This window comes from Macrosteles quadrilineatus, unplaced genomic scaffold (genome assembly GCF_028750875.1).
Source record: "Macrosteles quadrilineatus isolate MER2022 unplaced genomic scaffold, UCM_ALF_1.0 Scaffold_4__1_contigs__length_99947679, whole genome shotgun sequence".
Classification (NCBI taxonomy): domain Eukaryota; kingdom Metazoa; phylum Arthropoda; class Insecta; order Hemiptera; family Cicadellidae; genus Macrosteles; species Macrosteles quadrilineatus.
Genome location: NW_026542597.1, coordinates 11,934,121 through 11,959,055, shown reverse-complemented (window position 1 = coordinate 11,959,055; position 24,935 = coordinate 11,934,121). Strand labels below are relative to the sequence as shown.

Genomic DNA, 24,935 nt, shown 5'->3' with positions numbered 1-24,935 from the left:
AAAACATTCAATGAGGGTCATTAAAAAACGTTTCCGAATCGGCTATGAATAAAATCTAAGAGTTGAATTGAGGGATGGATTCTAAAAAATAAACATTACACATTAATATTTTGGTAAATTTGCCTCATAATAATTGTTCAGTCTAGTGAAAGTTTCATTGACATTTTCCCACTGCACATTTCGTATAAGGTTGGGTAAGTTTGCTATCAGCATTATGTTTTCGCTATAGAAAGAGGCGTCAAGGTTGCATCAGCTAGACTTTCGGGTGTGATTACTCACAAACTCGTCACAGCTGAGGAATGAAGTGGTCATCAGACAGACACCCACTAGCTTCTGCTGCAAGGATATTGAAACCTTGCATCAGCCAAACTAGGCGCTCCTTCTTTTGCGTGTGGACCTCTAAAAAGTCATCATGACTTGTGGAAATCTCAATTTTGTTGTTAGTAAACACAAATCTTTTAACAAAGAATCTCTTAAGAGGCATATCCATATTTCAAGGCTTACATTCCTCGCAATTTCTAAATGATCAGATCCAGCGACATTGCCTTGCTTCTTTTCAGGAGTTCCATTACATACAATTCACAAGTGGTTCAGTCAACAATTTCATTTCGTGAATCCGTTACAAAACAAGTCGAACTAAAAGCGAAAGTGACATCTTCCGACGTCTGACATTTAACTGGCAAAGGAGTTGAGACACGCGATTAAACATGAACATCTTGCCAGATATAACGAATTCTCCTGGGCAGTCTGGGGTTTCACTTTCCTTTGGCATTGTGCCTTGAGTTTCTGCGTTCAAGCCAGGTACAATCTGAACTATCCATCTCGCAGTTGTGCCCTTGGCAATCGGCTGCACGCACGTTAAACTCAGTCTACGCTTTTAAAATATCTAGGTAGTAAATCAACTTGTTCGCCTAAAACTGTACTATGATCGTGAAAACTTATTGGTTTGAACAAAACTCGTATTGAAAATGTTAGGTTCGCCTTTGAATTCTGGATTTAATCTTTCAGAATCATTGAAGGTTCTCAAAATCCTATCCTATAACCGCAGCTCTAGTGACCGTTTACGATTAACACTAACAAACCAAATTTACCAATAGAAAATGTTTGCGTGTTTACGTCGGAAATCTATCTAGATAAGTTTTGGCAGAGTTTCTTGTGTTTACTTGTAAGAACATGGAAGATAAATTTTCTGAAGGACTAAGTGGTTGTAATCCTGTTTTGAACGGTTCACAATAATTCTTCTAAATCAGATGTACACCGCGTTGTGGAAAACAAACATCGCACAAGAAGTTTCTGGAGGTAGTAAACAATTTAAGCATCCAGTACCTCCTTGTTGCGCCATCCAAATATTCCCACTTTAAGTCAATATGTTTTCTTCCTGTTTCTGATTTCGAAATTAGGACTACTCTCCGCTCACTTGTCAACTTAGGTTTGTTTATACCCTAATTGGGGCAAATAGTTGTATGTAATTTATGAATCACGTTTACGAATTTGGAAAATGGGTATATTGATGAAGGACGAAAGTAAGTGTTTTTCATTCAGAGTGTAAATGCACGTATGCATTAGGGCGTTTTTGTTTTAAATTAGTTTTGTCGTTTCGTTTATCGTAAATTAACGAATTTTTAGTAGACAGAGTGGGCCAGGCGTTTTAGAAAAATCATGTGCATTATTTTTTTAGATTAATTAGGCTACTTAGATGCTGATTCGTTTATGTTATAGTGTAATAATTCTTGGAGTCTCGTTCGCTCTCCCAACTTACATTTATTATTATTGCTTTTATGTCATAAAAACAATACAAGGTTTATGTATGCTACCTGGTCTATTTTCATATGTCTAGCCGGGAAATTTAGTCAACTCTTTGATGCATCGTCCATTCACAACTGTCGGTTCGTCTGTTTAGCCTTTGCTTGTGTTTCTATACTTGCTGGTCTTGAGATGTCACGCATGCCCTTGGGGTTTGCTAGGAACGGGAATCTCTACACCAGGGTTAAATATTCACACTCCCAAGTGTGTTAAAATTACTATTTCATATTAGAAAAATCGTGTTATGTATTTTGCAAATTTGTAACCTCCCTAAGGCCCGCCGCACATTGGAGCTAGGCGAGGTGCAGGCTAGGTGCAGGCGAGGCGCGGCTATTCTGTAATACACGTGTTTAAATGGAGCACCGCACATTGAGCAGAGGCTGCGCGCAGCCTCCGCGCTGCACAGCTGCAGCCTCTGTCAGGCCTCCGTGGCGTTGTAGTTGGAATACAGTTTTCCTGCACCTCGCTCGTGCCTGCGTTGGGTTTCAAGTGTTTTATAAGAAACGGAGCATTAATTCAGATGGCTATATGTTTTTGAGCTTTGCATTCCTTTCCACTAATGCCACTTTTAATCAAGTTATGGATATCATTAAACTGTTCTTTGTTCACACGAAAATATTCTCTAAAAGACCGGTCTGGCAGTTCAGTAGTTAAAACATACTCCCCATGGCTTAATCTTTTTTCGTGTAATCACGTTTTCAAAAACGTTTTTTTACGTTTTTTGGATAGCGATTAGAGTCAAACTAAATTATTAAACTCACAATTAGAATGAATAAGTTCCAAAGAATATTTCTCTACTCGCGACAGTAGGACCAAAGCTAGGAAACCTCCGTCCCGCCTCGCTTCAATGTGCGGTGACACGAAAAAGTCCTCGTTCCCGCCTGCACCTAGCCTGCACCTCGCCTACACCTCGCCTCGCTCCAATGTGCGGCGGGCCTAAGGCCCCGTTTATGCACCAAGTGCGGGATCGGTGCGATAGCGGGCCCGCTCCCGCTGTAAATGAGTCTGTTTATGCACGAAGAGCGATAGCGGTAGCGGTTGGTTAAAGGAGAATGGAAGGGGGACACAGTCTTGCCAACTCAAACTCTGCCAAATAATTAACACAACTATTTGTACTAAGTGCACGTGCGCGTGGGTCAAGTTGGCAACACTGGCTTCAGCCCACGCAACCGCTGCGATTCCTAACTACACAGCGGGCGAATTAGAAATCGCAGCGGGAGGTCAACCGCTATCGCTCTTGGTGCATAAACAGCCCCATTTAACTCAATGGTGTTAGAAATCGCTCCCGCTGTCGCTACCGCTACCGCACTTGGTGCATAAACGGGGCCTAATGCTGCGTTGGGAGCTGCGGGATGCTGCGCAGTAGTAGTGACCGGAAGTCGTGCTCAGATCATCCACTTCCGGTTTGTTACCTCTACCTATTCACGGCTGCACGGTAAACTTGTTGCCTCCCATTCATACAGTAATTGCCCATTTAGCTGTTTGTACTTTACAAACGTGCCCCGTGTTGCAATGTCGGTCCCTTTCGATTTCCGTGTCATTTTTCTCTTTCAAAACTCAATTTAGTTATACTGTAGTTAACATGAACAATTTTTTTTTATAATTGTTTACATTGTACACCGTTTGACTGACGTATTATGAACATGCTACCGGAATTTGTATTAAGAATTTTAGGAGGAAGCTGAAGATAACGTTGGGAAAAACAGATAAAATCCTATAATCAATCATAATCTGGGAACAAACACTTAACTAAAAAAGGAGAAACAGCTAATTTAAGAAGATATTGCAAAGCGCTAGTACAAAGTACTTTGTAACTTGTTTTTCTCCTTTAAAACAATCGGCGAAATGACAGACCTGCGTTATACAGTGTTTCAAATTGGCTGGTAAACAATTTATCATAGGAAAACTGTAGTGGTGTGTGGTGTGTCGTCGGCATATTGCCATGGTAATAACAAACTTGTAAACATAAACATTGCGGAGACGATCCATTATAGTGCAACAGCTGTTTCGGTAGGCCTGTAGTGCGGCGTTGCCACTTCTCGCCTCGGCCTTGAGGCCATGAGTGTTTAACTCAAAAGACTTATTCATAGCCACATCCGCTGTTTGCGAGTTTAGAGACTTCGCGATTATTTATTGGCTGTAATAACATCGACGATTGATGCGACGACCTTGTGGGCTCTATGAATGGAACTGAAAGACAACTAATTTGCAATGAGTGCTCTCGTCAAAACGAGACAACAAACAGACTCTTGTGGTTGACAGGCGTCCTTGGGCAGAGGTTTGAAAAGTACCTCGGACATCCGACGTTAGATTCGATAACTCGATCATTCGAGAATTACCTATCGATAAAAAGATTTGATTACCCTGACACTATTTCACTGGTTCAGACACTATTTCTTTCATCAAGTGTTTACCATTCATTCTTGGAATATTTCTGGAGATGAGAAGGAAATGGAAAACTCCAGAAGTGAAAGTGTTTCGTATAATGAGTTGTCCTCGAGCCAGATAGGCCGTCTCTTGTTTACATCACAGATCACCTCGGATTCCTTCACAACACCTTGTGAATCTCACGCATCGCTCAATGAAAGGTATTTAAGGTAGGAGGATTTGTTGTTTCTCAAATGGGCTATTTTTGTACCATCATTAAAGACTTTCCATTCCAAATCTGTAAACGTGAACATCAAAGTCGACAATGAGGGTTGGGAATGCTATATTTCTTTATTGAGATCAAAAGCTTCCATGAGATTTTCTAAAACATTACCTCTTGTATTTTTTAGGTTGTTCAATGGACAACCTAACGCTTTCATTAACGTAAATGTCTTTAATGTGCTCAATTATTACCTAAGTATCCTTAGGTGCACCTTTAGGGCAACATAGTTCAGTTTCAAGCTATCAAAAATCTCTACTGGCTTTTCTAATTTTTTTTCGCGATCGAATCGTCAACCTTCCGATTCCTCAGCGAGCACTTTACGTGTTCTTCCAGATGTATTTCTGCAGTTTAGTCTCCTTGGCATTTTTAAATACAACTTGCAAAGTGCGAATTTCAAGACAATTACCGCAAGTGTGATGTTTGATGGAGTTTGCATTAGTGGTTAATTGCAGTGACATGTGACACAACACATGCAGACTGCAGTCTTTAGTGTGTCAAGGATGGTGAGAAGTCAGACGTCCTGATGTCCTTGGGGACAACCGTTGGACATCATTTGAGTCTCTTCTGCCGTCCTTGCTGGACACCTCACTATAGTCTGTATGGTGGAACCTGTCTACCTGGGGACTTGCCAATGGTTCAAAGCACGAGCGAGTCACAGGTAGGCGAAGAGTAAGGAGACAGGTTCCATGTTCATACGAACGCAATGGGTCTAAATGTCATAACTATTTACACATTACAACAAAGGCGAAAAGGCGTGGTCGATCTTAAGGTTAAAGCACAGAGTTACTGTCCACAGCGCGTCTGGGTTCAAATCCCAACAATCGCTATTCATTAATGGTAATTTACTTAGTGGTGAAATTTTGAAATACATCAGCTGACGTGTCACACGCTTCCGGAAAGGGCAGTTAAGAAGGAATATCTGGTACATTTTGAAAGAGTTAAATGTGTGCTACATGTATTATTACATCTTTGAAGCTACTTTTAGCTGAATTGACTAGATATGAAGTTGCAGGTGCTGGGTTCGTATTTTCCATGTTTTTACGTTAAATTCGTCTTCGCTTGACAAGCACGTGACAGTTTTAGTCGCGGAACTAATCCACCATACGACATTTCACGTTCGTGATAACTTGTAGGCCGGTCTCTATACCTTCAAATATTTTTCAATGGAACTGTTTAAAAAAATTCTTACACCCCTTAAAATTTGCTTTGTACATTTAGTATTCGCATGTTTGACAGCTTCAACGTAGATGAGATTAATAAAAATTCCAGATGATTCTCATCTTGTCGATATGGAAATTCTGTATCATCTTCAGGCGTACGGTCAGTGACAGAATCAATTTTCAGCCTCAATCGTGTTGCCAGATGGAATTTATCAACCATTACTACTCAGTTGCTATATTACTCTTGTTGCGAGAGTAAATATAGCATATACTCTTGCATATCGTAGTGTATATGCAAGAGTCTTGCATATCCACTTGGCAATTACAGTGCACCAGAAGAGCGAAATGTCAGGCATTGAATTTGGTCTGACGCGATTGCGACGAAAAAGACGATGGAGCCACTGTACTCTCAATCAACTTCTACAAGAACTCATTCTCAGATATGATGATGATCAGGTGTTTTAGAATACTGAATGAGCATTATAATTGAATATACAGTATTGTACATAGCATAGAAAAGGTCAGTGAAAGGAGTTGAACTGTACATGTTCAACAAACACACAGTCGTGACAAAGCGAAGGTTAATCTACTTTAATCGAACTGAAAATGGTGAACACCCCTGAATATTATTTCCGCTGCACTACGGAATTTCAATGGCAAAACTACCCTTGTCAAATATTAAGTTCACCCTCACTCCACGAGATTCTGTATCCAGTGATCGAAACTCTTTTTAGCTTGAATTAAGCATGAATTTAAATGTATTTTAATCTCTATGAATGTATCTACGTAATGAATACTGTATCCACATTCCATAGTACCACGAAGTGTTCGACGTTTGGTCGTTACGAAAATTAATTACTCCCAGTTGTGGTGCTTTCCGCGGTACATGTGTTATTATAGCGATGTTTGCGGTTTGCGGTTGTGTGTGTGTGTGGGGGGGGGGGGGGAGACAGGCGTGGTCACTTGCGGTTAGATAACAACTGTATCGTCATAGTATCATTGTAAACACACAAGTGTAGGCCTATACAGCTATTGCATGGACTGTGATGGGATTTGATCCGATAGATGCGTACTTGTGGAGGTGTGAATGGTATTGTGAATTTCTGCTGAGAGGTTCAAAAGTATTGAAATGGGTTTGGAATCGTTGAATCGGTCAAAATAATTTCAAATATTGGAATGACGCGTTAATTAATGAACGTTTAAAACACTTTTTCTGTTCCTAAACAAATAATTGTATTTTGTAGTTGTATTTTATTTCGTGTGTTTCGATGCCATTTGCATTTTTACCGTTGATAAATCAGATTTTCACATAAATGGCTTCAACTATTTCGATTAAAATTGTGATTTCCCCAATATGTCATAGTTACTCCTCCGCTTGCTCGTTATAAGGATTGTTGACAACTACAAGCTAATAGATTGCTGATATCGTTTATTATTTACATTTCTGCTAGGAAACTGTCCTAACTCCAGTAATGTATCTAGGATGGGCGTTTTGATAGCAAAATTATTTGATACTCCGATGACAAATATCTGTGTACGGAATTGACATCGTTCAGGAACGAACCAGCTACCTTCAGTTTTGAAGGCGAGCGCAATAACCACTTGGCTACTCCCACAAAATTTGTTTTTGGTATTCTCTTTGTTTTAAATTTACGTCCATCTTTGTACTTTCCAGAGAGTCATCTAGAAAAATATTGTAAGAACCCCCTCAATGCATATTATGTGAATAAATATTTTGTCATTGACGACGATAATCGGCAAAAAGCTAACAATGGTTTTATTTCTTGTCGTATCTTATTAAATAATGCTACCAGTAAATATTTGTGTTTCCTAACGTCAATAGGGGGGTTCCCTTTCACTCAACATTCGTAATTTCATATATTATTTAATATACCCTACTTCACGTTTAATTTACAAAGAAAATGTTACAATGCAAAGTAGTATTATTGTTAAATTATTAAAGATAAACTCTTTTCGGGCCTAGTGAAATAGTCATATCATAATCAATATATAGATTTACCTGCCACGATATCGTGTTGGCCGTGGCATCATGACGTCAACAAAACAGCTGTCAATCATTACAGCTGGTTAGTGATACACTGTTGTTTACTTTGGTAAAAACGTTACAAATTACTTTAGTGCTTTTTGTCTCGAATCATGAAATCCATCAAAAGACGCTTTCGACTTAGACAACTCGAGGAGTTTGCTGTTGACAAATTTATGAAGGTTGACAGTTTTATACGCAAACCGGTTCATCCTACGAAAAGCAAGATGGAGGTAATTCACGTGTTTAGATTTTAGCTGAAGACGATTACAAGATATGAGTAAGATAAGAAGCTGTTTTTAGCGAGGTTTTTTCCTACCAAACAGTTTTCGAGCAACATACTTTCGCGTCTTTTCTAGCAGAGTCGCAGCTATATGAATTATTCTATACTAGGTTATGTTTTAGTTAGGTTAGGTTATGTGTACAGTATAGGACAACATTTCAAAATAGTGGTTACCCTCTTCTTGAAAATACCCGTATTTTTAGTACGATTGTTATTTTTAACATCAGCTTTGTAGGACAAAAGTCTTGACCATAATGGCTAGTCTTATGTTTAGTTTACTTTGTTGTCTTGTTTTAGAAACACTCACTTCTTAAGTAAGAATTCTAGGTTATTCGTTTTTTTGGTAATTCTTCGTATGAATTTATTGTTGCATGAATATTCTAAACACAACTAAATCATAACTTGAATAGGTCGAAGTTACTCCCATATTTTGCCGAATTTGAATCTCCCTCTCATATTAGTTTCCATAAACCTTATTACTTAAATGTGTTTTAATGATGAACTTAAATCATAGTAAAATTTACTTTTTGTTAAATAACGATCGAATCTATGATTCTTAATTGACTAAAGACAATTGTGTAGGTGCACTTATAAAATGACTTGAATTGAGTAATAAACCATTGTTTTATGTCACACTCCATCGATTTAAAAATTCAGGGATTGTGGTTTCCTAAATTTGATCCACTTATTGGTTGTTTACAACACGAATTTCAGTAGACCTGCTTCGGCGTTTTGTAGAGTATGAGGGCTCAAGGACTTTGAAAGGAACGCCCATACTGTAATACACGTTGCCCGGCTTTCCTTTGTCTGTGTGTTTCCTTTATGTGTATCTTCACATTTTTTTCGAAAACTTGTCCATAATCTATATTTTGACTTCTGGTTCATTGAAGAACTTATTAGCAATTATAGCACGTATGAAAGTTAACCGTAGTTATATATATATATATATTATGGTTATTTCAAAGTTAACAATAATTTGTAATGAAAAGTATCCCTTCTCTTTGAGTGTCGTTGCGGTTTTCAACATTTCAACTGACATCACTACAGTATTTATCGTTTGGCTTATCTCTATGCGTGTGTTGAACCAAGTAATCTTGGCAGAACTTGTGCTGAACTTATCTGAAGGTTCATTATCTCTAGTCTGTAATGAAAAGTACCTGTTCTCATGGAGCGTTACCGTTTTATCTGTTATTACTATTTTAACTTATCTCTATGCGTGTTCAACATCAGTAATTAGTACCAGATAAGCTGAGCAACTGTGTTGCATTTGCTGATTAACTTCCTTGTTTTGTAGATAACTAGTATACATAGTTTGTGGCTAAATAAATACATAAAGTTTTTTTCTTTTCAATCGTTGTGGATTGTCCCAGTAGAAAAGGAATCTGTTACTGTACCGCTGTACCATTATGCATATTTACATTATTGATCTGGATTTTATCATAGTTTTTCTTCATTCTCGACTAAGTATTTATGATTCTACACTAGCAGTTTTCCTTGAATTTAATCAACGCTCTTAAAGGAACATATAGAATAAATATTATAAAACAACAAATTAGCAATTGCCATACCTGAAGAACATAATTTTTGTAATTTCATACCAGTTATCCACTGTCGTGTAAACACAGCTTAAAACCAGTCCTGTAAACAAATATTCACAATTTTAGATAAATTGATTAGCTTTATGATTGTCCATTAATGGACATTTTTATCATATTGCTAATAAATTTTTGTTTTAGTTGGGAAAGGTCCTAGTTAAAATAACAGTGAACTTTTTGGATTATCTTAGTTCAGTGTACTCAGTAAAGGAATTTTTTATCTAAGAAGATAATAGAAAACCAATGATTGTAGAGCAAAAACTACTTTATATTTTGTTTATTTTGACGGTGTGTTTCTTAAAGAAATTATACATGTTTGTCGATTGTCTATAGTGAATAAGATCATCTTATTTCATTCTAGGCTCATCCTCTTCTCCTATTTTGCCTAAAATACACAACAATGTGTCGCTAAATTAATAAAATTATTTTTTACTAGCTCTCATTAATACAACTACAATACTTTACTTCATCAGTAGTGCAATTGTATCATTCAATTAACAAGACAAAGCAACACCATTGACTGTAGATGTACTGTGTATATATAATCAATGGTAACACTAACGATGTTGATGTTGACTAGTGACGTTAAACTATAACAACATCGTCACATATGTAAGTGATGAGACTTCGCAATCATAATCAAGTCACAGGCAAAGATGTGGTTATTACAAGCAAGATGTGTATGTTGGTTGTGCTGGAAAAATACTTGTAAATTTGTACATAAAATGCTTTCTGTTTGTTTCTTTCGGTTAGACAAGATTGTTGTGGTTCTCGAGAAATGTAAGGTAAATCGTATATGATGATAGTGTACAAGTGTTTGAAAATATTTCTGATACAAGGAGTAAATGAAAGAGTTTACGTGCTACAATTTTCTTTAATCATTGTAATGAAAAATGACTTTTTTTGTGATATTCAAAACCCAAAGGTCATTTTTGTAATTGCACAGGTTCTTTGAATGATATTTTTATTGAATTATATTCTGTATACTATAAATTGAATAGTTATTAATCGGCACTCAAAGATGAATCAAATAACGTTGCATAATTTTTAAGCACTAGTAGTGATTTTTGATTGTTACAACATCTGGAACTACTGTTCAGAATATGGCAGTAACTAAATCTTGTGTAACACCAAATCCAAATAAGTTTTGTAATCTTTTTCAATCCACACATTCATTCACTTTTAGTCTTACTTTTAGTACCCCCCTGTTTCAGCATGTACTGTACACTGTACCCAACTATAGTACGCTCAATCTGACCTGTCCTGTTTGCCCCCAGGTGTTGTCTATGAGTGAAGAGCTACGGAGGGCGCTGTATGCTAGTTCTTCTCTTGACCTCGAGCTTTGCCTTCCCGACCTCAACGGAGTCACTGAGATACTCTCCGAGGACCATCGCAAGTCTCTGTGTCGCCATCTACCCGCCAGAGCCGAAGGTAAAGATTCAAATTTCTAAGAAAATAATACAAGGTTGTTTGTAGCACTTGACTGGTCACAGCCATTTTAGGAAGTACTTACGGACAGTAACTTGAGTAGTTAGTAACTCTGTATTTTGTGAAACTGCCACACGGCTCTTTAGAGAGTGTGAGGCTCTACTTCGATCAAGAAGTAGGTTCTGAGATAAACACGTTAAATTTTACCCATACTTTAGACTCCTCGGGACCGAGGCCAGTCCGGATAACGGTTTTCCCGGTTAAACCAACGTCCCATAAAACTCTATATATTAGGAACGTTTAATGCATAATATATCAATCAATCAAAAACTATTTACTTACATTTTAGAAAGCATTTTATTTACACAAGCTGTTATCACTGATCTGAAATCTTTCCCACGAGAAAAGTTGTTTCTACTGACCACTTCCTGCCGATCCAGTCCGTTTAAACCGATGGGCTGATAAAAATTGTCTTGTTAAAGAGATGTCATTTCTGCCGAGTGTAGTCCGGTTAAGCTGATGTCCAGTTAAAAGTTTTCCGGAGTCTATTGTATTGTAATGCTTCTTTTGAGCTGTATAAAGCTCGAATTTTTAGGCATTAGAGCGATACAATAAGCGAACATGCTCATGTACATAGGACTGTCTGTAGTACAGGGTGTTTTTTTTCCAACTAGATTTGGGATTGATTTCCATATTACTGTATACTATGTCAATAGGTTGCGGCATTATCATATGGATAAAATCTATTTTTAACGGAAGTTTTTGAACCCAGGACATTGGGGACTAAAGTCCCGTACCTACTCTCTCCCTGTAGGACAGGGTGTTGGGAATTATAGTTATAGTTCCCTTCAATCTATAGTTGTGGACAATAATTTAACTAGGCCTCTTTAAAGTAGTTTTGTGATAATTTCAGTTTATGTGCACTTAATATCATGGAAGATGTGTTGTGGTCAATTTTTGCAGTCAGTGTTGCAAGAAAGCAAATAAATAAGTCTGATCGACGACGACGCTCACTATGGTCAAGACTTTGTAGTAAAAAGACAAACATTTTCATAATCGTTTCTCTGTTCACGTTTGAATCTACTGCTTTGTAGTTTTCAACAAGACTGGTTCTTCTTATTACGGTCACTATGATCCTTACTCTTGACCTTTCATAAACAAGATAACTTCTGTACAGTTCGATGAATTTGACAATAAACCCACAGGAACATTGGCAAGGATCTGCCATCAAAAAACACCTATCCTTCTGACAGCACGTAAAGACTGGAGACTGGGGTTTTAAGCGTGACAACAGTATCGAAAGGGATGACAGTGTACACACGCAACGACTTGTCTGAATACGTCAAAACTATGCTCTCCTCAAAAGTTTTATCTCTCTGGTTTCCGTCTCTGCGCAGTTCTAAAAAATGCAGTTTTGCTGTCCACATGCAACGACTTGACTGCAACATTTTACCTGCACAGGTAAAACATACGAGAAATCCTTGCATGTGGACCGGCCTTTAAATTTATTGAAATTTTACTGAACCTGTGATGGAAAGATCCTTAAGTAAATGTTAACTTATCCACGGCTATAACCAGTTCTGCAGTTCGTACAACACTTGCAATAACGTTCGGATATTAAATATCCATCCATGGTCAAAATCACTAGTCATTCAAGAACTCCTTTATCCAAGTAACCCATTACTTTCATGTTAGCTATACAAACAGTTCAAAGGTTAATCAAAGAATATCAGTTGTATTTCCTTATGAAACCGGATGACTCTGCATATACAATGTTGTTTACCAAACGCCTATTTGTGAACTAACATTTGTTTGGAATGTGTCTAATCTATGACTTGAAATACACTGTCACCACTTTTAAGTTTTATCACAAAAACAAATTTATGAACAATAATTATTATTGGACAAAAACAAAAAAGACTGGTTATTTTCTTTTGCATCAATCTCAATATAAATCAAAGCCTGTTTATGATAATTACACTTTATATACAGTTGTAGTTATTTAGTACCTTAAGCTTTGACTATCAGTTTTTTTTTACGTTCTCCCCCAACATATACATATACATGGAGTATATGGAGAAAGTATTGTTATGGTCAACATTTTTGAATGTTTGAATTTTGACTGGAAATATCCGTTTTTTATCTCCCTGAATCCTAAATATCGGTTTTCAAAGCGACGGTTTTCAACCCTTATTACTGCAAAAATTACCCCCACCCCTTACCCATTATGAGGGTTGTTTTCAAGCTAATGGGAGAAAGCATGTGTCAGATTGATGATTTATTGTAAGCGTAAATCTGATAGTGAACTCAAGAGTCTAGCTAGATCATTAGACCGGTCAGTGCTGATATTGATAAGTTTTTGACCCTAGATAACCTAAAATCTGACCTCTCAGTTGGGACGATAATTTAGCTTTGCACTGATATTGTCCCAATTTTTTTGCAAAACAGTTTTTAATTTCCAGGAGGTACTTTGGTTTATTTCCATAAAGCCGGTTGTAAACATGTTTATCTTATTTGCTGTGTAAATTAGTTTATTATTCAAAGTATTATTGCTTACTTCAATATTTATATTATTAGCATATCTGGGTTGTTTAGTTGTATCTGTTTGAGAACATATTTATGTGTAAATGTAATATATTTATATTCATAACAAATTGGAAAGAGTGACATACTATCGACATATTGTCATGAGTAACCAAAATATTAATACCTTTAATTTACAATATTTAAATTTTCAAACTACATATTTTCATTAAGTTTGTTATATTTTGTATCCAAATATATATCTTACCTAGGTACAAAACACGGCTATTACTGACCAAAATAAGTCAAAAGACAATGGTTCAAATGTTTTTACAAACTCTAATTTCTAAATAGGGAACTAAACCATTTAATCTTCTTATGGCCATTTACAAAGTTGGATATTAAAATTAGAAAGTGTATTTCAATCTGATCGTTTTCTATTCAGCATCATTAGTTTGGAAGGATAACAAGAAGTACAAAAACAAATTAGTAAACTTGATTGAAAGAAGCCCTTGAATCTAAATCAGGTCCAACCCAATTGTAACTAGTAGTGAAGGTGTTGCGAACATTGGTCAGAAAGTTTTGAGCAAACCGAGACTTATTGTAATTCTTTCGTATTTATATAATTTCATATTTAATATCTTGTGATTATTTTCTATGTAGGCCTATTACAAAAATACACGCAAAACAAACTTGATTCCTTATTTTGCAGTGAATCATCTTCAACTCAGTATGTAAGTGAATTGTAGTGGTGCAATATTATCGAGAAGCTGGGTTAAGTTCGTAAACAGTTGGTTGCAATCTGCGTTGTGTGTCATGGTTGTTTACGATTGTAACTGCTGTTGTTCACCTATCACGCAATCACACACGTGAGATGGAAAAATAATACCTTTGAGTGTATTATTAAACTTTGATGAATTATTTTTATTTTTTAATATTGATTGAGAGTGGTTAAATTTTTAAAAGTTAAATTACTGGAAGTGGAATTTACCGAGAACTTTAACCACTCCTGTAGATGTATTTCCAATTATCCTCTAATTCCTTTGACACATAGGCAATCCTGATTGGATCAATGAAAGCAGTTAAAAATTTTCAGCATAGGTATTTGTTTGGAATTTTTTTTATAGTTTCAATCTATATAAAGTTCTCCCAAATTATACCTTGAGCATTAAAAAACGCCCCACGTTTTAGCCGTGTACTAAATAATTAAAATTGTCCTCTCCCCTTCTCTAATTATTAATGATTCATTGTCTAAACAAAAAAAATTGTATTAGTTCGTACAAAATAATTCTGTAGGCTTATAATTATTAGTTTGCTTGTAATCAGAAATCAGAAATCAGAAAATCAGAAATCAGAAACGTTTTATTGTCCTTCAACATTTACAACAAATGCAATAGACAAAAGTCAAGAAAATTCAGCTATTACATAAACAGCCTATTTTTAGGCAAAACAAAACAAGCCTAAAAACAAGTCAAAATAGGCTATACTAATACATATGCTTACAAATAAAAAACAATGTGGAAATGTGAGGACATTAAAAGTTAACTTCGTCAACCTTAAAATATTCTTCTAAGTCATAAAAAGGATTTAAAAGTAACCAATCCTGAGCTCTTTTTTTAAATGACTTAAGGTCCAATTCTTTGGCATTGATGCTAAGCTTATTAAATAATCTTAATGAAATAACATGGTAACTATTTTTACATTTACTTAACCTACAATAAGGCACGTCTAATAGGAACTGATTACGTGTGTTGTGTGAATGGATATTAAACCTATAAACATGGGAACTAGTATTTTTCTTAACCCTAAGTAAACACATAAATATGTACAGATTAATCACAGTCAATATTCTACTTCTTATGAACAATGGTTTGCAATGCTCTTCAATTGGAGCTTTGTTTATTATTCTAACTACCTTCTTTTGGAGTATTAACACTTCACTTATGTGACTACTGTTTCCCCAAAGAATCAAGCCGTAGCTAATTATGGATTGGAAAAATGCAAAGTAGGCTACCCTTATGTAGGTTTCAGGTACAACACCCATAAGATTTCTAAGCAAACAGATTACTCTGGACAATCTTGCACAAACCAAATCTATCTGAGGAGACCAGCTTAAACATTTATCAATTTTTATTCCTAAAACTGTAATTACATTTTCATTGTTTACATCTTGTGACTCTACTGGAATGTTTTTAAGACTACACAATAGATTTTGAGTTTTATTCTTATTAAGACAAAGGCTATTAGCATTAAACCACATATAAGCTGAATCAGTTGTGAGCTCAGTTACTGACATAAGATCATAAAAGTTGGGATGAACACTCAAAAAATTGGTGTCGTCCGCAAACATGATGGTAGAGGATCTTTTAATATTGGCTGGTAGGTCATTGATGACTGTGATAAAAAGAAGGGGGCCTATAATCGAGCCTTGTGGCACACCTGAGCTAACTTTCAAGCAGCTTGACATCTTGCCTCCTGCATCAACGAATTGAGTTCTCTCTCTCAGGTATGAATCAAAAAACTTAAGCTGTATACCGCGGATGCCATAGTACTCCAGCTTAGTGATGAGTATGTTGTGATCAATACAGTCAAATGCTTTACTCAGATCACAAGCTGTGATCTGAGCAAAGCTCGACTCCTCAAAAGCTCTCAAAATCTTAGAAACAAGGTGGTCCAGGGCATCCACGGTAGACAAACTTTTACGAAAACCAAATTGAAAATTTGAAAAAATTTTGTTTGTGTCAAAAAAAGAACATACCTGAGGTTTGATGACAGCTTCAATGATCTTGCCAATGTAATGTATTTATACCACTCTTTGAACTCCGAGGGAACTTCAACTTTCATATTAACTCGTATTAACCAGCCGTAAGTTAGTTAAAGTTTTATGATGTTTTTCATATATCTATGGTCAGGTATCCTGGAAATTTTGATGTTATTTTTATTTTCTCTGTGATAAAGTCCAATTAATTGGTTGGTTATTGTTTTATCATCTGCTAATGAGTTGGCACTCTGAGTGGAAAAGTGACTAACTCCGAAGAAGCCAGACAAGTTTAGAATGTAATTTGAGACCATTTCTAGTGACTTGCTTCTACTACTTACAGCCATTAGTACTGTAATGTGAATATAATATTGTTAAATCAATATTTTAATCTTTTATTTAACAAGACTTACAATTATTTACCAACTTCCTAATCATTGGCTTATGACTCTTTCACAATATCAAAGACATAAAAAGTGTGTTGTACTACGAAATCAATAGAAACTTAAATGCAAACTTGAAACAAGTCACAAAATCTGCTATCCCAGCTTTAATTGGTTAGTTTTGTGGGTCGGTGCCTCGGATGGTAGCACGTAAGACCAAGGCAAGTGATGTTGTGGGTTCACAACCTGTAGAACACACTTATTTTTTATTTTATTTTTTTTTTTTAAAGAGGTTGGCGGCCTCTTTTAACCTTGCATTTGCCCGTCCACATAGACTAAGCACCCGTGCGTGGATCGTTTACAGCAAAGCAAGGAGTGAGCCGGTACAGTACAAAGGTGAACTGTACTGATAAAATGTTATCGGCAGTGACCAGGATCCGAACCCACGACATCGCTGCCTTGGGCCCGAAGTCCGCGACGCTACCGACTGAGCCACCGACTCACTAAAAAATTATTAAAATTTGTCAGAACATTTAATTTTGTTACTGTACAAGCTTACTCCTGGCTTTGCTTAATACGTCCATGCTCAGTCATGAGGTCCATGTGGAGAGACTAATTTAAAATTTAAAGAGGTCGCCTACCTCTTTTTCAACATCTTAAAAAAGTAATATACACTGACACTGAGTATTGACACTGCCAGTAAACTCCATCTATTTTGCCCGATGTAAATTAATGGGGTCCATTTGTTAATACAATAATACAGAGTCTGTTGTTGGAATTGTTTTCTAAATGTTGTTGTCATTTTGCAGGATATGTCTGGACGTTGGTGTTCAGCACCTCACAGCATGGCTTCTCCCTCAACTCCATGTACCGCAAGATGACAAGGATAGAGAGTCCGATCCTGATGGTCATCCAGGACACGGATAACAACGTAAGTTGACGTTAACTTTACGTAACTGTATAATAAAAGCACTTGAAACAAAATCGGGTCTGTACCAGAGTCTAAACCTTTTAAACTGAAACTAGACTCCATACCACATTCACCGTACAATACGGAGCGTCCATAAGCCATTTGATTCAAACACTTTCAATGATACTAGCTATCCTAAAACATCAGGACTCGCAAAACGTTCATTTACTCTTTTCCTACTTTTCTTTACTATTAAGTTTGACTATAGTTAAGTCTAAAATTAAATCATCGAAACAGTTAACCAATCTATAAAAAGCATAAGTGAAATGTAATTCAGCGCCATTATGATGGTCGTGAGAACGGTTTACGCAACCCACATGACAATAATCTTGATGTTTTCAGCACAAATATATCCCTTAAGACCTCTACTGTGCAGCCTTTATAGGTTAATAATTGCATTTTAAATTTAATTGAGGACGGTTAACTAAAGGTTTTGTACCTATCCTTTTTTCGCTGTTAACATTTTTAATTTGCTATGAGATTTTGTTTTGTCACATTAGATTACCTTTGTTGTTTTTGCCTGTGTTCTTGAGTAGATAAGATGTTTGTGTCACCCTATGCATTTTGTCAGCTTTTGTGGCATCTTTAGGGTTCTTCTTAATTTATTTTCTTATCACTAATACTATAGTCTATATTTGCAAAAATATTTACACAAGCGCCGTCGCTAGTATCATCCTGGATAAGAAACTTTTGACAACAACTTTCACTGAAACTCAAATCAAATGAATTCTTTAGGCTGATTTTACGTGGCTAAAAATAAACACTCTTTACATCCTGCAATGTAGATGGTTAAGTATTTAAAATGTAAATGAGCACGATTGTGATGCAAATGCAAATGATTACTGTAGAGGAAATGTATGAGTGTTGTCATTATCTGGATGTTCAATAAGAACAACGTTGTGAAATGAATACAGGATAATTGACAGTAGCAACTATTGCTCTTTCAAACTGAGATATTACCAATAAGTCTCGACAGGGAAAAAGATGCTGACAGATCGATATTTGCACACAATTACACCTGTCGAACGTCTGCACTCATTATTGTTAAGAGTCAGACTCATCACGGGTCAATGAGGGAAGGTTTTCCTTCATCTACATTGGTAATGGCTCTTTAACAACTGGATAAACTATTTATGCTAATGGCAGTTGTAATGTGTGCATTACCGTAATGTTTATGTGCTTCTATCGCAATATATGGGCGCAGTGACTTATTTACTTGTGTGAAGTTTCACTTTTGAATGGTTGTGGCAAAATATCAGCTAAATATAAATATGAAGTTGAAACATCTATATATATAATTAATATTAAGGAAGTGCAATGTTAAATGATGAATCATTCTCAAGACATAAAAATAACTAAAACCGCCGCACCGTACACTTTTGTGTAACTGTTTTCATAATATGAAATTCTGTGAAGATAGCAAGCTTATCTGAATGGGAAATATTCTAATATGCACAAAACTTTACATTATACACAAAAATGTATCAAGCTATATGGCTGTCACCTAATAGTCTGAAGTGATGTGTAAAGAACCTAGCGTCCGTCCCTAGTGTCAAACCTAAACTCAATGCTTCATAATTTTTTACTATTTATTTTTTTGGCAGCTTAACGTAACACTAACAAGTATTCCATAACTCAACATACAGTACTAAACAAAAGCTTTGACTCAACAAATAAAAGACATAAAATATAAAATGACTATTTCTGATTTGTGCAATATTTCAATGATTCTACGTGATCTGATGTGACTCACAGGTGTTTGGCGCCCTGACGTCTTGCGCACTGAAGATGTCTGACCACTTTTACGGCACCGGGGAGTCGCTGCTGTTCAGGTTCGCCCCTGAATGTCAAGTGTACAACTGGACGGGCGACAACCTCTACTTCATCAAGGGGAACAACGAGTCCTTGTCAATAGGCGCTGGAGAGTGAGTGAAATCTTAAATTGTTATTTTGCTAAATTTTAAGCCGTTCAATATTTGCATGGTATTGAAAAATACAGGTGATTTTTGAATTAATGATAAACTTTACCAACTGGGATGAAATTTTACACAATAACCAAGGGTAGGTCATGCACTACCCCAGCTTAGATAGATTTCAACCATATTGGGCAAAGTAAAACCACTGGTAATACCAGTACTGTTTAAAGTATTTTCTCTAAAGAGAGAGGCAATGAAACATTGTTCTAATTTGTTCATATTCAAATCATATCCTGGTTTTAACTATTTGTAATCCAAGCTGCTGTTTATTTTTAATATTGTAACTTTAATTCAAACTTTCATCATAGATAGAACAAGAGTTTTTATTCCTATGTTTTGGTCAGTTTTAGAACAAAATTAATTGTGTTAAATCGAGCCACCCCCAGAGTGCACTGATATAAACTACTGATTTATGTCAAACGCAGCAACCTTTATAACCAAGCCTAACTGATAGGACAAGTGGTTGTACAATAGACTCTCGCTCATCCGGATCGGCATTTGTGATTTCTTTTAGTGGCACAGTACAGTAGAAGTCCGATTATACAAGCTAAACTGGACCGAGACTATCTCGGATAGTCAAAAACTCGGACAACACGGCGGTAAAAATTATTCCCGGTGGAACTGCATTTGCCCGGCTATCAATACTGTGGACTTGAAACAAAATTGAAAAAAAAACGGCTATATACAGTACTGTATTTGCTCGACTCTCGATAGTCCGGATTTTTCGTAATCTGGACCAGATGTCCACCACATTAGTCCAAATTAGCGAGAGTCTACTGTAATAGCATATTTTATCACATCAACTATCACAGAAACAAAAACTAAGGGAGAATTATAGTAGACTAGACTAGTACAATCAACACTCAGTGACTGGCTCATTCAAAGTTCATTAAAAAAAATGGCAACACCTGGTCCATGTAGATGGGAATTCTACTGCACCATCCAAAAGCCAATGACACAAACTTAATGACTGTTTTTTTTTTGCAGTGGCAAGTTCGGACTGTGGCTGGATGGAGATCTCTACCAGGGACGGACAGAGCCTTGCAACACTTACGGCAACGATCCCCTCACGCCTTCCGTGGACTTTGTCGTCAAAACACTCGAGTGCTGGGCATTCATATAACCTGTACAGTTACCGACGTTACCGACACGATCTATATTTGTTGTATTATTTATTATTATATACAGTTTAGTCTGAGAAGATGAATGATTTGTAGGTTAGGTCTTAGCTGCATAGCCGTCAGTCAATTCATATGATATAGGATATAAATATATAGTTAGAGTTTACTGTTATCTTAATATAGGATGTATATTTTTGTCAGATAGTTTTTAGGCCGGCCAAATCGTATGGTGTGATATGTAATTTCGGACCCGACTGTTTACAATTCGAAGGATTTCTATATCACTTATTATTGTTTCGGAAGCTTTTTATATATTTTTTACTTAGTATGGATACTATGTTTTTGTAAAACATGTATCATTGTGATTTGGTTTTGAATAGCCGAGAATTATGATTGGAATTTTTTATTTAAGTTTTTCAACTTTTTAAATACATTTTTTTAGAGCCGATATTATTTAAATATTTTAAATACACTAAAATTATTTTGTCTCCTGTTTTCACATTAAGTTTGTCTTGTTTTCGAATGTGAAAGCATATTTATAGTTTTAGCCAGGCACATGAACATTGTTTTTCACCCTGAGCCTATATTCTACATTGTTTCCACTGATTACGATTGTTGAATTGCTTATTTATGACCTTTCCTTTACCCAGCTTTCCGCACTGTTGTACATTCGAGTTTCAGGCGTTGTTGCGTTTGTGTGCCTGGCCAAGACGTTGAGAACTGATTAGCGTAGGTGTTACCGGGTTTGGCCGCTGTAAATGTAAATATTGCGTTAATCTTAACTAGTCATTGCGTTATGGTGAAGATATTTTCTAATGGTCAAAATGTCGAGATCTGTTATTTATAGTGGGTTATATTAATGGTAATGCCAAAATAGAATGTTCATGCCATCTGTTGTCATAGTTTAGTTGTATGAGTGTCGTACCCACCAACAGTAAATGTTAAATTCGTAGGGGGGATATTTTAGCGTTGAAATTTGTAATTTATTTTTCAACCGTTGCGAAACCTAGTTTGCGCTTTAATCGGACCTGTTAAACGGCATCAGTCCGCAAATTGTTTGCAATACTCTCATTAATTAACTGTTTGTATGTAATATATCGTAATATTTTGTATTAAAACCTTTAAAAGTTTATGTTTTGTTTTGTTTTTCCTTTTTGGTTGTTTTATTTTTAAGTTGTATTAAGTTTTATTGCTTACTTAATTCAGCTATTACTTTTATTTATTTAAGAACAGATTTGGATGGGAGAAATATTGTTAGGGTTTTTTTAATATTACAAATACATTTTTAAAGTAAAAAAAAAAACATCACATCACATTTGAATAAGACAATTTTTAATGAAAAAATTAACAGTTAAATAATTATATTCAACGTAAACTTTAATTGGTTGAAAATTAAATTAATTACCTTTGGCTCATTTACATAAATTACTGACTCTTCAAACCATTTTGTACTAGAATATATTAAGAATAGTTATAGTGTAAATACATTTTTGTTCCTCAGGAAGTCAAATTTACAGATTGAGCCCTTGTATTATTAAATTTAAATTTTTTGCAATCCATACTGTGGTCTTGTAACCATTTACGCCATACCTTTAACTTTTAATTAATTGAATTCTTAGTGAACTTAACATCATATTTTTAGTTACATTTTTAATGTTTTAATTAAACAAGTGTAAATGTTACACCAAACTATAATTGACTTCTTTAATTGGAATCTAATACATATTCAGGTACAGAGGGTTGTTTCTTGTTTGGAAACCTTAGAAAAAATCTGAATGATGATAAGACAATACAACCACCATTATGTGAAATTTTTTTCTAAACTAAACATATACAATAAAAAAAGCTTAAAGGACAATTGGCAACTCATGGAAGTACGGTTTAAAACTTCTCAAATTTGCCGGAGGTAATTCAAAGTGGAAGATTTTCATTTCAGTGCGCCATGCCAGTCGGGTTGCTAGGTGTGCGCAAACTTGTAGCAGAACAAGTGACTGCGACAGTTCTCTTCATGTATTTTCACATCTCATGTGATCTTGTCCCAGTTCCGATCACATCCTCCGCAGAAGTTGCCAAGTATGCTTTTGGAGAGTAAAAATTTATGTGCCACGCTTTTCTGAACATATTTAACAATATGTTAGTTGACGTGGCTAAGTATAAATCGCATGCAAAGTGTGTTTTATTCTTAGCCGAGTATGTGTCTTTCCCAGAAGACAGTCTGAACCGAACAAGGGAGTCCACTGTACCTCAAACATTAAGACACATTATATTGTAATAGAGTATTTAACTTAAATTTAAAACTGATTTCAGTTCAGTGAATAATTTTCATTTGAAGAAAAATATGCTTATTAACTTGCATAAATACTAGAAGTAAGGCTTCTATGGTCACACTTAACTGCAATTCTTCGGGGTAAAATAATGTTACAAGACATTTGAGCTGACGTTTCAGCCTAGCTTTGATAGGCATTTTCATTGTAGTATGGAGCAATACTGTATACTATGTACTGCTCCGTTACTGCCCTTAAAATCAATCTTCAACGAGGCAAAAAACCAGCATATGTTACCTTAGTAGTCAATATGAAACATTTCCACTCCGAAAACTAAACTAAACTAAACTGAAATAAACACATAAGCTTTGTCTTCTAGTATTTGCTCATAATATTCAACATAAGATTAAAATCTCCTAACTCAACTTCAACTTATTTTAGCTCCCAAAACTGTTCCTTATTTTGAGTTAACAGTTTGCTTGCAACGAATACATGTTATTTTTACCAATGTTAGAGGATAGGCCTAACTGTGTAGCTGCTCTAGCGTAGTACGCATAGCTGTTGTGCATTTGCCGTGTTTAGTTTCAGTTAAAGAAGGGTTGTGAACCGAACGTTTTACATTACAGTTTTGTTATGTTTATTTGAAAAGAACCAAAACTTTCACTAGTTTGCTGAAATTTAACCAGATACTAGACTTGCTACAGGTATCTAATAAGCATTTTGGAACGTTTTCGTGGGATCCACTGGATTGTCAAGAAACCATTGGGCAAATCTTATTGAATATGAATTTTTAAGTTTTTTGTCTCTTATTTCGGTAAAAAATATTGAAGTTATTTTATATAAGTTTAGGATGACCACCTAATGTGCAGGGCCAGTTGAATGATTATGGAACCAACCAAAAATTGTGTTTGATTTTAAATGAGTTGGTATGACCTTGGGCTGTTTTAACTATAGGGCTTCATTCAAACCTACATTTAACATTATATTAATTAATTATTTCTTGAATTCAGGATGATGTGTTTTAGTGTAACATGTCTCAAGATTTTTTATTGTTTTAAATCCAATAAAATGACTGTCATTGGTTTAGTTTTATGTTCATTTGCGGTAATTATTTAAAATATTGAAAGATAACTTGTTATCTATGTAATATCAAGAAATATGCTCACCTAAGAAGATAAGACAATCCAAAACGTATCTCTGGAATCGTTCACACAGGGTCTTAGACTAAGAGACAATATCAACTAAAGTTTCTCAAAATTTGCCAGTGGTTTCTTGCGAGCTTTAAGAATCAGTATACCTATGACCATTTCTTTATAAGATTGTCTATTTTCATATAACATTCAATTGAAACTGTATAGGTATTTTATATGTATTTTAGACTAATGCAATAATCAATATAAAGGCTATTTACCTTGAATTGGCATCTCTACTGTTTTGTTCACCCTGGTCGGTTAATCGTGGTGGGATCTTAATACCACCTACATAAGTAACTATTTTATTTTGTTAAAAGTTTTGCCTTAAAATTGCCTTTACCCTCTTGGTTAAAGAGAGGTTAGAGCAAATGCGGAAAAGAAAGAAATTTGAGCGTTTTACACGCTTGAAAGATATGGTCTTCCAACTTGTCAATTTGTGACGTTATTGTTAATGAAATTCTAAATAATGAGTATTCTTTGATTTTTAAGACTCGATATTACTTATTGGTGTAAATCTTGTTTGGTTACCTTTCTGTTCCTTCATCATTCATATTGTTCTACATAGTAAGACGAGCTCGAATAGACCTTATAGAATTGGTCTGATGGAAGTTGATGTAATGTTGAATTTCTGTTAAATCAGAAGTTACAGTTTATAGGAATTTCTTTATGTGATTTACTCTAGTAGTTGATCCAGGGTCGGATTTAGGGTAATTGCAACCCGAGGTCAAATAACCTCAGTGGCTCCTTTGACGAATTTCGCTCCTATCGTGGTAAAATCGTGAAT

General features: G+C 35.6%; 1 protein-coding gene across 15 annotated transcripts in view; it reads left to right on the top strand.

Moving 5' to 3' along the window:
- Positions 1-21,824, top strand: part of LOC128992329 (TLD domain-containing protein 2-like) — a 419,200-nt gene extending 397,376 nt beyond the window's left edge. For 13 of the 15 annotated variants that reach the window (XM_054415850.1, XM_054415846.1, XM_054415849.1 and 10 more), the window contains 4 exons: positions 10,813-10,966; positions 17,437-17,558; positions 19,353-19,522; positions 20,561-21,824. In XM_054415850.1, coding sequence (XP_054271825.1) covers positions 10,813-10,966; positions 17,437-17,558; positions 19,353-19,522; positions 20,561-20,696 — 582 coding nt within the window. In that variant the 3' untranslated portion in view covers positions 20,697-21,824. Of the gene's footprint in view, positions 1-7,762; positions 7,891-10,227; positions 10,321-10,812; positions 10,967-17,436; positions 17,559-19,352; positions 19,523-20,560 lie in introns of those variants that run through there. The other 2 variants (XM_054415856.1, XM_054415855.1) reach the window with 2 other exon arrangements.
- The last annotated feature ends 3,111 nt before the right edge of the window (positions 21,825-24,935 follow it).